This window comes from Ursus maritimus, unplaced genomic scaffold, assembly GCF_017311325.1.
Source record: "Ursus maritimus isolate PB19 unplaced genomic scaffold, ASM1731132v1 scaffold_1, whole genome shotgun sequence".
Lineage (NCBI taxonomy): Eukaryota > Metazoa > Chordata > Mammalia > Carnivora > Ursidae > Ursus > Ursus maritimus.
The window spans coordinates 98999020-99016576 of record NW_024423343.1 but is presented as its reverse complement, the minus strand read 5'-3'; the positions used below and the strand labels follow the sequence as shown (position 1 = coordinate 99016576).

The 17557-nt window shown below is 35.1% G+C and overlaps 1 protein-coding gene across 5 annotated transcripts in view; it reads right to left on the bottom strand.

Annotated features, from left to right (window-relative positions):
• Positions 1–17557, bottom strand: part of EPB41L5 (erythrocyte membrane protein band 4.1 like 5) — a 140361-nt gene that overhangs the window by 76664 nt on the left and 46140 nt on the right. For all 5 annotated transcript variants that reach the window (XM_008686106.2, XM_008686108.2, XM_008686107.2 and 2 more), the window contains exons 6-14: positions 16628–16672; positions 16396–16448; positions 12010–12130; positions 11794–11881; positions 10931–11019; positions 7965–8034; positions 3337–3506; positions 2180–2286; positions 903–930 (exon numbers count right to left, since the gene is read on the bottom strand). In XM_008686106.2, coding sequence (XP_008684328.1) covers positions 903–930; positions 2180–2286; positions 3337–3506; positions 7965–8034; positions 10931–11019; positions 11794–11881; positions 12010–12130; positions 16396–16448; positions 16628–16672 — 771 coding nt within the window. The remainder of the gene's footprint in view (positions 1–902; positions 931–2179; positions 2287–3336; positions 3507–7964; positions 8035–10930; positions 11020–11793; positions 11882–12009; positions 12131–16395; positions 16449–16627; positions 16673–17557) is intronic.

Sequence of the window (17557 nt, the reverse complement as noted above, 5' to 3'; positions counted from 1 at the left end):
CAAGGGGGGAAAAAAAAGCCCTCAAAAATCACTAAAATTAGAAATGAATGAGAGGACATCACTGCCAACCTTACAGAAATAAAAAGGAAAAGAAATAAACATGAACAACTGCATGCCACTAATTAGGTAAATTAGATGAAATGGGCAAATTCCAGAAAGAAGAGAAATTCCCAAACTGAGTCAAAATAAAAAATAAAATCTGAATGGATCTGTAACAAGAGATTGAAGTGGGAATTTTAAAACTTCACACAAAGAGAAAGTCCAGGCAAGATGGCCTCTATAATGGTAAATTCTACTAACATTTAAAGAAGAATGCCAATTTTTATAAATTCTTCCCCCCAAAATAGGAAGGAAACATTTTCAACTCATTCTGTGAAGCAGAATTATCTTGACACTGAAATCAGATGAATTACAGGAAAACTATAGATCAGTATCTTTGATAAATACACACATACAAATCCACAACAAAATGCTAGCGAACCAAATCCAGCAACATAGGATATAAAGGATTATACACCATGACCAAGTGGGGATTAGGGGATTATCCCAGGAATAAAATTAATTGTTTATCTGCAAACAAATCTTTGTTCTTTGAGCTCCTTGTGGGCAAGAACCCTAATTTATTCATCCTTATATCCTCAGTGACAGGCCAATAACAAATCTATGTCATTCTCATTATAAATAGCATATCCACCCCCACCCCCATCTTTATTTCTTTAAACTGCTTTATTTTTCTTTGTGTCCGTTTTATCTGGGATTATGTATATTTTTGTTCGCTGCTATATTACCAATGCTCAGGGAAACTAAACACATTGACAAGGCTTCAACAAATATTTGTTTAATTAATGACAGCAACTACATAAATTCTAAATTCTGTTCCTAAGTTGTAAGGCATTACTCACCTGAGTTCTTCAGGTTTTGCTGTACTTGCTGACAAGGGAAAAAAAAGAAAATGTCCCATTAGTTTCCACTTACATTGTAAACAGCTTCACTATTCATAAAAGTAAGTCTGGACAGTTTTTAAGCCATATTACCCAATTACAGATTTAAAAGTCGTCATTTCACAAACTGTTCTATGATTCACATCATTAAAATCAATAATGACAATTATTTCCATTTTTAAACTAAACCAATAAAAAAAATATCATCTTCTTTTAAAACAGAACCACCTCCAAGCCTCCTAGAGTGAGGTAAGTGCCAATAAAACACTGTCAGTGGAAAATAAGAGGTAACTCAGGGTTTCAAATCATCAGGAACCAAAATGGTTTCATTAAAAGCTATGTATTATTTAATTCATAGTAATACCAAACAAAAATTATGAATATAAATCAGTTTTTTATGTCAAACATCGGGGTCATGGCAGATGTTTCTGGACAACTGGGATGACCCTAATCAGACATACTTAAAATTCAATCTGTATTTTAATATAAATCTCAGATTCAAACCAAACATAAGTTTTAGTTTCTCAAGTAAATCATGCTTTTTATTACATAATTAAAATAACTTAAATATATATTGATGTTAAAATTTAAACACTGTTCAAAAGAATCCTAATATTATAATACTATATGAAATAATTTTTACTTAAAATTTATTCATTATATACCAATGTTTTTTTTTAAAGTTCCTAAGGGTATTTGAGGGATGATTATTAATGAAATCTGGAAGTCAAAAAAGAGAAGGGAAAGTGTTACTCTACAGAACTAAAGTAGTTAATATGAACAAAAACTGAACACAAACTCAAAATAGTATCTGAATTGGGATTAACATAAAGTTTAATCTAAGTAACAATACAGGCAATTTTTCCTTCTATTTTCTTTTTTAAAGATTTTATTTATTTATTTATTTGAGAGAGAGAGAGATCGATCACGACCCAGAGGGAGGGGTGAAGGGAGAAGCAGACTCCCCGCGGAGTAGGGAGCCTAATGCGGGACTCGATCCCAGGACCCTGAGATCATGACCCAACCTGAAGGCAGACAGAGCTTAACCGAATGAGCCACCCAGGCATCCCCTTCTATTTTCTTATATCGAGTCTGTCATAACCAAAGTTAATAAACAAGGGTTCTTCAGTTGACTGGAATTAACTTAAGGTTCAGATAACTACCTTTCAAGTAAACATTACCAGCACATGATAGACTATCAAGGAAGAACAGTCTTTTGAAATAAGGTTGCATCTCACCTTTCATCTGTAGAGTTCTTCTAGAGTATCGTTTGCTGGGTCTTCTTTCAAAGGATGTTGATCTTCTTGCTTTATTGGTTTTTGTGGTCTGATACTCAGTTTTCCCACTAAAATAAATAAGGCATATTAAGAGGAATAAGAGAATTTAAGGCCTACAGTAATCAGATACCCATGAGAGAAAGTCTACATTGAGTTTGTCCTTAAAAGAACCACCCTGAGCTTCATCCTGAAGGAACTACTATTAACAGACTTGATGTCTCTCTTTACCACATCATTTTTCTACTCCTTAGGCTTGTGTGAAATACGCAATATGCAAATTATATTGTTTTTTCCTAAGCATGAATGTGCCTAGGAATGTGCATACGGAATAACTCTGGAATATCTGTACTTTTATGCAACTCCTTTCCTCTCCCCATTCATTCCCCTCATGCAAAGTATGCAATTAACTAAAGATTTTATTTTTTTTTCTAATTGTGTTATACTTTTCAGAGTAATTTTCCAGAAATATTTAGAACTATTTTCCCACTCTTTGATTTTCATTTAAATTTTGTTAAGAAAATGCCTCCTCACTTTTAATATAGGTAGAATAGAACTTACTTTCATGAATCCCACACAATCAACTTGCCACAATACTGTTTATTATCCATTCATTTTTAAATCAGTGACTCTCGAGGCAAAACTCATTATCAAAAATCTACTCACAGGTACACCAAAACATTTTAAACTTATGACCAACACACAAGGAGTCTATAAAAATAACATAACTTCGGGTTTATAAAGGACCAGAAATGTTACTCAGATTAATTTTCCCGTCAGTGCACAATAAATACCCTTTTTCTACACGGCATTCAGCTATTACATGGAGACTCCTTAAAACTCTTATTATATGATTTTAAATTGGGGGTTAATTAATATATAAAGTTAATGTCAAGAGAGAGATAAAATCCATGATACCAGTACAACGCTTTCCTGTCTATTCAGGAAATTACAACCGATAACAATACCACTTTGTCTTTTATTTTGGCCAGTGGAAAACATTGGCAAACCACTTTGTTTCTCTATGTCTTGGTTTCTACATCTGTAAAAGGAGAGGTTAGCCTAAACTTTTTGGCTTTATGAAAGAACACAAGATATAGCAAGCAGCTATTGACATTCACCTATATCTAAATCGTGATCCTAGTCGAATAAATCCTGATCGATGAGAACTCTTTTGGACTGGGCCTCGGAGACGAAAGAATGCATGATGTTCCACAGCACATTTCCATAAATGTTTGCATGCTTTTGGATGATCCAGTCTAAAGACAAATGTATGCTCCTGCTCTTTGCCCTGGAAAAGAAAAGGATGTAAAGAGAGGTAATATTAGGTCAAACAGTTCTGCCCCTTCTTACTCAGCTACAAATACAACCACAGCAATACCAAGAATCCAATAATAAAGCATCTTAGTTTGCTCCCTGAAACTCACTCTCTATAGCTACCTATGTAAAAAGGCAGAGTTGAAATCAAACTGTCCACTTTCACAGCCAATATAAAATTATTCCTAAAAGGGTCCTCTCTACTTATGGGATCTCATTTCTCAGAGAAACAAAAACTGAGGCTTTATTTGCCACACTTTGGGATAATATACAATTATAATATAAAGGATCATACAAGCCTGGCAATATAGATCAATAGACTTAGAAACGTACACATTCTTCGTCAGAGTAACCATACTCGCAGGAATCTAATGATAATAATTAACATTCACAGGCACTTTTCTAAGGATTTTACATGGATTAATTCAATGAGTAGATACTATCATTAGCTCCATTTCACAGATAAGGAAACTGAAGCTCAAGAAATAAAGCCCAGGGGTGCCTGGGTGGCTCAGTCGTTAGATGTCTGCCTTTGGCTCAGGAAATGGTCCCAGGGTCCTGGGATCCAGCCCGGCATCAGGCTCCCTGCTCCGCTGGGAGCCTGCTTCTTCCTCTCCCACTCCCCCTGCTTATGTTCCCTCTCTCGCAGGCTGTCTCTCTGTCAAATAAATAAATAAAATCTTAAAAAAAAAAAAAGAAAGAAAGAAAGCCCAAGGTCACAAAGAGGAAACTAGAATTTGAACCTATTTATGCTCCAGAGCCTGTTTGTAACAAACAACTAAGCTTTACCATCTCTCTAAAGAAAAAGATTTTAACACCAAAATTTATACCCAAAGACTTTCTTCACAATCTCATTTGTAATAGTAAAAATTGGCATATAACCTGAAATGTCCAAAACAAGAGAAATTATCAAATAAATAACATCTTTTAAAACTATAAAGATAAATGAATAAAAGATGAATGTACTATTGTTTATTCATATTACAGAATACTATATATAGGTTAAAATGAATGAACTGATCTACATGGTTACTCCTGTTTAAGTAAAATAAGGCAACTGCAAAATATATATATATGTAAATTTTTATGTAAATTTTATGTGATTTTTTAATGTAAATTTTATATGTAAATTTTTAAAACGATTCCACCACATATTATGATGTATAAGAAAGTATGAGGATACCCTTCAAGAATGATGGTCAGCTACAGGAAAGAAAGGGACAAACTAGAGGGTTAGACCTCAGCTATACTGAATACACTGTTATTAATTTACCTATTTCTAAGAGATAATTCTGAAACAGCAATGACAAAAATGTTAATCTAGATGAGTGACGCGGCTATTACATTTATGACTTTCTGTACTTTCCAGTATACTTTCAATATTTTATAAGTTAAACTATTTTGTCATTTTAAAATATTATATAAACTCTATATGTATTTGCTTCATAACTCTGATATAGGCAAAGATTCTTAAATTTTAAGACTCAGAAAGTACCAACCACAAAGGAAAAAATTTATGAATTCTATTACTTTAAAATTAAAATGCTTTATTAAGGGAGGCAAAAGGCAAGCCAAGGAGAAGATACTTACAACACATATATCTGCAAAGAACTGATGTTCAGAATACATAAAGAACCTCAGTGAGGAAAAAAGCACATGACCCAACAGAAAAATGAGCAAAAGACTTGAAAAGACACTTCATAAAAGAGAATGCCCCAATACTCAATAAATATATAAATAAGTGCTAAACAAACAGTCATTAGGGGAATGCACATAAAACCACAAAATCATTCTACCACCAGAACGGCTAAAATGAAAAAAGGGAATATCAAACATTAGCAAAAAAAAGAACAAATGGAACTCTCTTATACTGCAGGTGAGAATGCTTGCGGGCACCTGGGTGGCACAGTAGGTTAAGCGTCTGCCTTCAGCTCAGGTCATGATCCCAGGGTTCTGGGATCAAGCCCTTCATTGGGTTCCCTGCTCAGTGGGGAGAGCCTGCTTCTCCTTCTCCGTCTGCCTCTCCTGCCAGCCCCCACCTCCCACCCACGTGGGCACGTGCACATGCTCTATTTCTATCTCAAATAAAATAAATAAAATCTTTTTTTAAAAAAAGGAACGTAAATTTGTATAAACACTTTTGAAAACAGTTTGGTAGTATCCACAAAAGCCAAACAGGTGCATATCCTAGTCTTCAAAGCAGCACTCTTAAGCACCGAAAACTAACAACTCAAATGTCCATCAACAGCAGGATGGATAAATAAGTGTGGTCTATACATAAAATGGAATACCATGTAACAGTAAGAATGAGCCAATTATAGCAACCTGCTTGCTACAAGAGGGCTGCGGCTGGAAATACAATGTTTAAATACAGAAGTTAGACACAAAGGGAGCAGTCAGTCAGGTTTCATTCAGATAAAGTTCAAAATATAAACAAAAACCAATGTATAGTGTTCAACTCAGGAGAGCGGTTTTACCCTTTGAGGTCTATACCTGGTGGGAGGCACAAAAGAGAGCATACCATTCTGGCAGTGTTCTATTTATTTTGCCATCTGGGTGCTAGTCATACAGGTGCTTGTGAAAACCAAACAAGCTGCACACTTGCTTTTGCACTTATCTGAATGTATGTTACACTTCAATAAAACTTACGAACAAAAAATATACACAGAAAAAAAATATGGGAAAGCATATACCCTCAAAGTAGGAAAAATCCTTGAAAGATTACCATGAAAGACTGATAAATTTGCCTATTCAAAAAATTTTTAAATACTTGGCAAAAATTACAATAAGTAATGTTAAAAGACAAACAACTATTACATAAAATATTTACAGTTTCTAGGACAAAGGGCAAAACCACTAAGAAAAAGGCCAAATGACAAAATGGGCAAAGGATATGTACGAATTGAGAATCTGGAGAAAAGGAAATACAAAGAACTCAAATGTATGAAAAGATGTTCAATATCACTCAGAGTAACAAATAAAAATCAAACCTACAATGAAATTCCATTTTTCACCTTTCAGATAAAAATGTGACAACTCCGTCTGAGGAAAGAAGTTTGATCCTTTATAGGATCTCTGTATCCAGGACAAACACGTATTGGAACCAGCATAACCACCTCCAGGAAATTATCCTACAAATACTTGCCAATGTACAAATTCATGCATATATAGTGAATAAATGCTAAGTGAGAATTTATTAAATAAATTAGGGTACATCCATACAGTAGAATACTATGCAGTTTGTTTTTTAAACAAGACCAAAGAAACAGTCTATATAGTCATATGGAAAAGATTCCAAAAGTTATAACATAAAGTTTAAAAAGGATTAGTACAGAAGAGTCTAAAAGCATGGTAACTTCTGTATAAAAAAGAACTGATATACACATTTGTGTGCGTGTGTGCATAAAATACCTTCAAAAAGATATCCAAGAAGCTAATACTATATAAGATCAAATCTAAAATGCCATTGATTGTAAGATGCACAATTATCTTATGGCCCAAATAAGAACAAGTGTCACCAATTAAATTATGACCATATTTCCTTATCACATACAATTATATTTTATTCTTCTTGAAGAACTGCCTTTAGGTTTAGAGAGAAATATCACTGAATCATATATGGGCTTACATAAAAAGGAAAATATTCGTAAAATAAGTTTTTAGGTGCAAAATCTGCCTCTTCTGAATCACTGTCAATTCATTTGTTAATAATATAATGATCATCCTCTGTACCATCAATAGATTTCTTTTTAAAATGCTCTATTGCATCTATGATTTCCTTCTAAGCTGTGTGATAGGGCAATCCTTTGCATATATCGCGGTAATAAAACTCAAAACTTGCAAAATTACTGTTTTGTTTAATTTTCAGAATCTTCTTTTAGGTTCTCTGCTACGTAGTCCTTCTCACACATCATTGTGCATACAAGTCTTTTTGACATTTGCCTAACTTGTTTTTATCTATATCCATCTATATGTACATATGTCTTTCAATTTACTTCTTTGCATGCAAGAGTTACTTTTATTTATTCATGATTCTGTGAGTTTTGCCAAATGCATGCAGTCTAGCAACTACCACCAAAATCCGGTTACAGAATAGTTCTCTCATGCCCCCAGATTCTCTATGCTGTTCCTTTGTAAACAAGCCTCCTCATTCTCCCTAATCCCAAACAATCAGTGATCTATTCTATTACTACGGGTCTGCCCTTCCCAGATCATCATATAAATGAAGCCATACAAGTCATAATCTTCTGAATCTGGCTTCCTTCACCTGGCATAATGCATCTGAGATACATCCATATTGTGTGTATCAATAAGGAACTAGAGTTAACCAAAAAAAGAGTAATCCTTATTTTAGAAGGCTTTATTAAAGAATATTAGACTTGAGTTACCACATAACATCATCATTGTTAAAAAAGTAATGCAAAGTTCCTACCTGATCATCATCTTCTACAACCACCAGGGTTAATTTATTCTTCTTAAAATCCAATCTGGTTATTTTGGGCCTATAATAATATCAGAATAAAAGCCAGATTTCAAATAAATGTGCTCTAAATTAAAAGAAAATGTTTGTTGTTACTTCCAGCACATTAATCATGTAACTGCTAAAATGAAAACTGATAAGAGGGTAAACATAACCTGTACTGCCCACCAACAAAGCCTCCAATCTAAAAAATACTTAGGATAACAGAAAAAAACATTTCAAAAGCAGCATCTCTAATAAAACCAATGCTGTACGTATATCAGACATTAAAAATGTTAAGAAAAAAAGAAAATGAGGAAATCCAAACATATATTTTATAGGCTGCCAGCTATGGTGCAAGAGATTCTCCAGGCCTAGTAAAGCACCAGCATAAGAACTAGATACAGGAAAGAATATAAAGCTTTGTTAAGGGGCGCCTGGGTGGCTCAGTCGTTAAGCATCTGCCTTCAGCTCAGGGCGCGATGCCAGGGTCCTGGGATCGAGCCCTGCATTGGGCTCCCTGCTCTGCTGGGAGCCCGCTTCTTCCTCTCCCACTCCCCCTGCCTATATTCCCTCTCTCGCTGGCTGTGTCTCTCTCTGTCAAATAAATAAAATCTTTAAAAAAAAAAAAAAAAAAAAAGCTTTGTTAAAAGGCATAAAGGAAAACAAATTCTTGATTAGGGCCTTCAACTCTATTTTCTTTATCAATTTTGGTTTGAGAAGTACAACTATAATCTTAAAAAAAAAAATTTTTTTTTAAACCTCACTTTATGGCCCCTTTTCCAACTCTATCTCTCACCTGTACTAAAATCCTCAACAACCTACCTCATGTGAACTCTGTACTTTTATGAACTGTGAATGTCAAAACAACACAACTCTCAATCTAATTTTCACATATAACCTATATAAAAAATATAATTGTAAGACATAACTTGTTTACAAGAGTTGTACTAAAACAATAAGTATAATAGGTAGAGGAGGTGGGAAGAGCTAGTACTTTTTTAGGTGTAACAAATACTTACATAATGCCTATGAAGTGTCAGGTACTCTTATTAAGTATTTTACATGTATTAATTCAAGTGATTCTCACAACAACCTTAAGAGATGGTACAAAAGATGCTTTCTTTATCTCACCGCCTACAGCATTCTCTGGCCATGAAGCATGTTTCATCTGCCCACAGGGCAAGCTGGAAGTGTCAGAGAATTAACACTCGAGAACTGGATAAATAAATACCCCAGAGCTCCTTCACCTATCAAGGGACAGTTATGAAGGTGCTCCACTGAAGTCCCTCAGAAAGTCCCTAACAGAGACACCTGGATTCAAAAATAAATGAAATATTATCTTCAACTTTTTGAGGGAAAATAATTTTCAACCTAAAATTCTATTCTCAGCCCAATTATCAAGAAAGCTTAAGAGAAGAATAAACCATTTTAAGGTATCCAAGGATTCAAACAATTTACCTCCTACACCTGCTTTTCTTAGGCAGGTATTTGAGGCTATAGATCAGAATAAACAAAAGGAAAGAAAGGAAAATATGGGAAGAAGACACAAAGGATCCTAGCTGAGAGAACAGATAAAAGCTGCAGAGTAGCCTGAAGAGCAGACAGTTCCAACTGGAACAGAACAATCATTCGATGCAACCCTGAGGATTTGAAAGAACTTAAGGATAAGACAAAGGCAGGTAATTCAAAGGGTTGTGTGGGGTGTGCGGTGTGTGAGAGTTGGGGGGGGTGGTCAAGAACTTTGGGAAAAACAAAAACCTGTACAGGAAAAAATAAATGTAATCCAGTTGTGAGTTCAAGGATTTCCGGACTGATCAAAAGAAAGACAAGATCATGAGACAGCAGTCTTGTGCAACAAACTTTACTAAGATGTTTGGACAGGATTGCATGAGAAGGGAAGTCCTTGACAACAGGACACCTTCCAGAGGCGGCTGCACAAAGTTACCACCAAAGAAGGAGAAGAGGGCAAGAGAACTTGTAGGAGAGAGGAGAATCAGGGAAGGGGCTTAGGTGTCTACTCAAAGGCATTCAGCAGCAAGCGGGGAGTGTCTGGGTCAGAGAGCTCCGAAGGGCAGCAGTCGTTTGGGGTCTTTTAGAGCTACAGGATTTGTCTTATCTAAGACTAGCAGACGTCAGGTATAGCTTACAGTAGGACATCCAAAGCAGGCAGGCTCTAAGTCATTAAAAATATACCAATTGGGCTACAAGCAAAGTAACTGGGTGTATAGAAATTTGAGTTTCATGCTGGTGGGCTTTGAGCTAACAATCCTGGCATGCTGTGAGCAAGTAAACAACACAGGGACCCATCTTCAGCTCCTGTATGTAATACCAGTACACTACGAAGACCTACACCAATTCTGACACAGGGATAACAATATGAACACTATTTCCTGATTTTCAATTCTTAGAACAAACCAGGCAAGACGTGAAGAACTTAACTATGGCTACGAAATCCAAGTAAAATCTGTCCTTGATATAAAACGCAAATATAATTTAAAAATATGAATGATAGAAATTGGGACCTAAAAAGAGAAGCACAGCTTAAAGGGAGGGGTAAATATCTTCCTTTTACACACCAGGGAGTAGGGAATAATCAGACTGTGGAACAAGAAGTACTAAAAAACAGTGATGTAACTACATGACAGCAGAGTGTCCACGTAAACAATACATGTAGAAATATAAAATATATCAAGAGATGTATATATTCTGACATACCTTGAAACTAATGGAAAAATGGATGGAAGAGTTTAAAATTTACTTCTGGGGTGGGACTAAAGATGGGTAAGGAGTATGATGGGAGAAAGCTGCTTTTCACTTACAATCTTTTCAGAATCATCTGATTTTCAAACTCAATTTTATGTGCTAACTTGACAGAGATGTTTTTTACTCATTAGAAAAACAAAACAGTAAGTATCTATAACATTAACTCTGCTTACCAAAAAAATAAGCCAATTTTGGTCTCTCCTTCAAAAACAAGGACTCCTGTTGGAGTTAGTCCCAAGCTATAGTCATTCCCATCTCTAGCCTAATTTAAGGAGAACAAAATGTGTTAGCTTTATTAGCATAAAACAGATTTCACATTTTCATAAACAGTTTATTTTCACATTGAATTATATTAACTATATACAGGCTAATATTAATATGCAAAGTGTTTTCAATAATCAGAATACCCAAAATAACATTCTCAGGAAAATTCATGCATACATTTACTTTACTGTAACACCATAGTCTTAAGATATGTAGTCACTGAAAATACACTGTGGTACAATTCCACTACAAAGAAAGCTCTTTGCAGATTCTGCCCATATTCTATTTACCACTTGAATTACAAATTTTTTAGAAGACTGCCTTTCTGGAAAAATTTAGCTATTTAACCCAGAAATAACTTAAATCACCATACAAGCTGTATTACATCTTATCAAAGTCCTCTCAAGCTATAAATTTTCAACTTTGCTTCCTAAATTATTTTAATTTTTAAACAGTCTACTCAGCTTAAGTGATACAAGATGATATGAACGTGAGGTAGAAGAATAAAAAGTGGTTTAAAAATCTAAAAAATATAATAATAACACCTTAAAAGCACAGATATACCTTTTTGGAGATTTTTATTGTTTCTCTTCTTTCTTACAATGAGCCTTTATGTGAGATTCTCATATTTAATCTCAACCTTTACAACACATCCAACGTACCCAGTGCTATACTATGCCATCTCCATGCATTCCGTCATACTAAAAAATGCCAGTTACCTTGACTCTTGAAGGAACAAACGTTTTAAAAAGCATCACAACACAGTGCTTACCTTGACCACATGCATATCAACTCCATACATTTCTAACCATTTGGCTTTATTCAGGTAATTGGTTTCAGCTTGTGCTGGTGTCTGACCTCTGAAATTTAAAAAATAATAATGTTTAAAATAATAATATAAATTTTATACCAAGAACAAAAATAGAAGAAAACAAATATAAACTTATTGCAGCCATGTTAAAGAAAAGTGTGATCAAATGTCAAGTACCTGTATTCCTTCCATTTCTCAAAAATAGCCAGCTCCATCTCTTCAGTCTGAATGGGCACAAACCTGAACTCAGATACAAGTTCAGGACTATGCTCAGCAAGATCATAGTCACCAAGTTCAGCTATAAACATAAGTTCCACAAAGTTATATTTTGTTAATAAGTTTATTTCCTTTTGAATCTTTCTTCAAAACTCATTTTATTAATAAAAACTGCTAAGATTAGAAAGATTCTTTTCTTAAACTACCAGTAAGTCATAACACCCAGATCATTCCTAAAAATAAATCTAACTCAGACTAACAACCTGTCAATGTCTATACACACAATCACATACTTGTGGTTGGTGGTATATTTTCAAATAAATGTGTTTCTGTTCATTTATTTCATACCTTATAATGTTTAGCTTTTGAAAACTTTTTATTCCTTAGAGAAATACCTATTGACCTTATAATAAACCGACAAAAATATTTAGCAACCTTTAAAAAAACAATTAGCAGGTATCTATTAAGAATCTAATAGGCAGAGGGGCACCTGGGTGGCTCAGTTGGTTAAGCATCAGACTCTTGATTTTGGCTCAGGTCATGATCTCACGGTCGTGAAATTGAGCCCTATGTCAGGCTCCGCACTAGGCGTGAGCCTGCTTAAGATTCTCTCTCTCCCTCCCTCTCCCCCTTCCCACCGTCGGCTTGTGCACATGCTCTCTACTAAAAAGAAAAAGAAAAAAAGAAAGAAAGAAAGAATCTAATGTGCAGAGAACATGACATCATATACCACTAACAGTCTCGGGCTGGGGTGCCTGGGTGGCTCAACTGGTTAGGCGTCCAACTCTTGATTTCAGCTCAGATCATGACCTCAGGGTCATGGGATCAAGCCCCAGGTCGGGCTCCATGCTCAACACCGAGTCCGCTTCTCCCTCTCCGTCTGCTCCTCCCCCTACTTGCACTCTCTCTTTTCTCTCTCAAATAAATAAATAAAATTAAAAAAAAAAAAAAAAAGTCTCTGTCCTCCTGGAATTGTAAATTGTTAATTGTAAAGAAATAACTGAAAGAGGGGTGTCTGGGTGGCTCATTAAGTGTCTGCCTTCGGTTCAGGTCCAGGGTCCTGGGATCAAGCCCTGCATCATGCTCCCTGCTCAGCAGGGAGTCTGCTTCTCACTCTCCTTCCCCACCCCCACCCACCCCCACCCCCGTTCATGTGCTCATTCTCTCACAAATAAAATCTTTAAAATTTTTTTTTAAAAATTAAAAAGAAACTGCAAGAAAAATTAGTAAAAAAATATTTGGGGAAGGGAGGCAGTAGGAAAAAATCTGGAAAATGCACAAATATTTATGTACCCATCTGTGGTTATCTCTGAACTGTGGGTTTGGGGAAGCAGGGTAGGTGATTCTAATTTTCTATACTTTAGACATCTTTCATTTAAAAGAATATTTTACTTATTTAAAAATTAAACTATTTCCACTTTTATTTAAAAAAATTCAGCTGTGTAGGAAGAAATACATAGATCTTGAGATAATAAGATAATAACTCATTTATTGAACATTGATTCTACACATTAGACATATTACACATATACTGTCATCTATTTTCTCAACAACCTTGCAGAATATTTATCATCATGCCTACTTTATTACTAAGAAACTGTTTTTTTGTCTGGACTATAATGTTTTTTAAGCACCAAACCAAATTTACTATCTAATGTTGTTCAGGATATATACTAAAATGGCAAGAAGGGGTGCCTGGGTGGCTCAGTCGTTAAGCATCTGCCTTCGACCCAGGGCATGATCCCAGGGTCCTGGGATTGAGCCCTGCATCCGGCTCCCTGCTCTGCTGGGAGCCGGCTTCTTCCTCTCCCATTCCCCTTGCTTGTGTTCCCTCTCTTGCTGGCTGTGTCTCTCTCTGTCAAATAAATAAATAAAATCTTAAAAAAATAAAAAAATAAAATGGCAAGGAAAAACTGAAAGTATGAGGAAAAGTTAATAACAAAAATTATTCTGATAAAATATAAAATCATAAATGAGAAACAAAGAACTCATTTTATGAAGATGGGAGTAGTACTTCAGCAAATTTATTCTTAAGGACCTTAAGACAGGATTTGACAAACTATTAGACACAGGACAAAGAGATCCACAAGATACGACATGAAGTGTGAAGGAATCATGTAAATAATGGTGCCACGGATGAAAGAGAAAGTAGGAAACAGCTTTAACTTAGGGAAAAAATGTGATAAGTAGAGTTAAGAGATAACAAAATAGAGCCACAATGCATGAATCAAACAAGTATTTAGTAAGCACTACTTTTTTGTTTTGTTTTGTTTTTTTAAAGATTTTATTTATTTATTTGATAGAGAGAGAGAGAAAGAGAAAGCACAAGCAGGGGGAGTGGCAGACACAGGGAGAAGCAGGCTTCTGCTGAGCAAGGAGCCCGATGTGGGACTTGATCCCAGGACCCTGGGATCATGACCTGAGCTGAAGGCAGATGCTTAACCAACTAAGCCACCCAGGCGTCCCAGTAAGCACTACTTTGAACAGTGTATTGTTAAATACACAAAAATGTAGAAAGTCACATTTTCAGGAAGCACATACCTTGGCTATCATGACACTTACACAGTGAGACACAGAATATATGAGGCCGGAAGTGGCCGAACACGAACATTGACAAAGACAGCTTTTCAGTAGATAAAAGGTTTAGAACTATCAACCTCATATAGGAATTAATAAAATGTAAAAAGTGTGCTTTCAAGAAAAAATGCATGCAGTTATACACTTCTGAGTATTACAATCATAGAGGCATAGCATTTCCAAGCTAGTATTGGACTTTTTGCCGATGAGAAAACAAATCTTAATTTGTAGACAGACTAGGATAATAGATGGAGGCAGGTAGATAATTTACTCTAGTGACAAATTTTTGAAGTACAGAAATTTCTTCTGGTCACCAATCCCTCTGTCAACAGGAAAATATGCTTTCTTAAACAGTGGAAGCACGAAATAAGCAAAAATATTAGGTTTACCATAAAAACATAAAAATTTAGTCTTACTATTATCCATACAATTGCAAATAAATACTACTGATCCTAGAGGGATTAGGGATAAATATGTAATCACCAAAAAAGTATAAATGCCTTCATAACCATTAAATTTTACTTGTATTCTAGTATATATAAATATTCAAATAGAATATTTATGAACAGAATATTTGTGAATGAGGACCAAAATTATAGTTTTCTTAAAATGTCAATTTTTCAGGAAAAAAAAATACATAAGCTTGGGGCGCCTGGGTGGCACAGCGGTTAAGTGTCTGCCTTCGGCTCAGGGCGTGATCCCGGCATTATAGGATCGAGCTCCATGTCAGGCTCCTCCGCTATGAGCCTGCTTCTTCCTCTCCCACTCCCCCTGCTTGTGTTCCCTCTCTCGCTGGCTGTCTCTATCTCTGTCAAATAAATAAATAAAATCTTTAAAAAAAAATACATAAGCTTAACAGTATTTGGTCGTTATAACAAGGTACATAACAGGGGCGCCTGGGTGGCGCAGTTGTTAAGCGTCTGCCTTCGGCTCAGGGCGTGATCCCAGTGTTCTGGGATAGAGCCCCACATCAGTCTCCTCCACTAAGAGTCTGCTTCTTCCTCTCCCACTCCCCCTGCTTGTGTTCCCTCTCTCGCTGGCTGGCTGTCTCTGTCAAATATATAAATAAATAAAATCTTTAAAAAAAAAAAAAAGTACATAACAGTGAGTTTTTCATTAATCTCATTTACTGGAAAATCCTTTTTGTATTGTTAAAATAACCATCAGGAAATTTAAAACATACTCTAAGTATTTCTTTCATGGATTCATTTTTAAGAATAAAACTAAAGAAAGCAAAATATGTGACTATTGCAAAAATTTACTCCTATATCCTTGCATTTTTTTCAAGGAAAAAAATAGCAGAAGTTCCCATTATACTTATCAAATTATCAAATCAACTGCAATTTTTGTTTGAAAACAAGGTACAGATGAAAAGGGAGCAAATAAAATCAAAAGGAAGAAAGAGAAGGCAATGTTCTAAAACAAGTAAAAGTACTAGTTAGGGTTGGATATTGACACAAGTTTACACAACAACAGCAGTGTTACTTTTCTTGCACATCACTTTGAATCTTGAAATTCTTAACTAAAAATATACAAAAAAGAATTATGTTATTTTTTTTTTAAGATTTTATTTATTTATTTGAGAGAGAGAGCACAGCAGGGTGAGAAGCAGAGGGAGAAACAGACTCCCCTCTGAACAGGGAGCCCGATGTGGGCTCGATCTGGGGACTCCAGGATCATGACCTGAGCCGAAGGCAGACACCAAACCGACTGAGCCACCCAGGTACCCCAAGAACTATGCTTTATTCTTAACAGGTAAGAATTGCTTACCTTGTAGATTATAAGCTGCCAACTGAACTGCTGTATCAAAGGGACACTCTAATCTGAGACCAAAACACAAATTTGTTAGACAAGTCAACTTTACAAGCTTCATTTTAAGATAAGTGGAAATAATACATACTTTGCGTTGATAATTTCTTTTTCGTAATTAACTATGAATTTATTTTTCAAAATTATTTTCAATTACTTAAAATGTGGTTTACCTTAAACAACTAATACTCACTTTCCACTGAGAATATCCTGTTTTAACTGAAGAACAAATAAATACCTAAGAAAAAAAAAAGGCACACATTTAACTAAACAGAACAATCTACTTTGAAAAATAATCTTACCCTTCTAATTTGAGAAGAAACATTCTTAATTACAGAATTTTACCTGCAACAGAATCTATAAAAGAAAAATATATGGGAAAAAAATGGGGTGATAAGCATCAGGAGGATGGTAGCTTGTCCACAAAGCCACAGAGTACAGTACAACCACCTTAAGATTAAAGGTTTTAAGCAAATTATTGAAAATGAGCTCTGTGATCTCATTTAACATTACGCTCACAACAATACAAGTTACTTCATATGTGAAAGGAACAGGGCATGTACGTAAATATGGAGATGAGCTACAATCTCACTGGCAGAGTATTCAAGAGGAAACCCTTCTAAAGGGACTCAGCAACTCAGTTTTTACTTAATAAGCAGTATGTGTGTATGAATCATGGATTTACCACACACAGTCAGTGAATAAATATGAAGGAGGTAGGACAAAATAAAAATAATTGTATATAACCTACTTAAAGTTTGTTTAAAACTATTCAAACCACATCAGGATCTAATATTTTTCATCAGTCAACGGCATTTCAATAGGTAAAGTCAGGAGTCAATTTGAATAAACTCCCAGTGGCCAAAGATAGATCATTTTGAACATCAACAAACATAACACCAATAAATACAATATGGCAATATAGTCAAACACAGCAGTCCTGTTTAAAATCCATGAGCTGATAATGATACTTAAAAAAAAAGAACTCACTAGTTACCTTTAGAGGATGCTAGGGAACCAACTCTTTATTTTGAAAATTGATAAAGGAAAAAAAAAATCCTACTCTTTAAAACACTGTCCCAAAATGAAATTCTATTGTCTGAGCTCTTAACCAAAGGCAAGA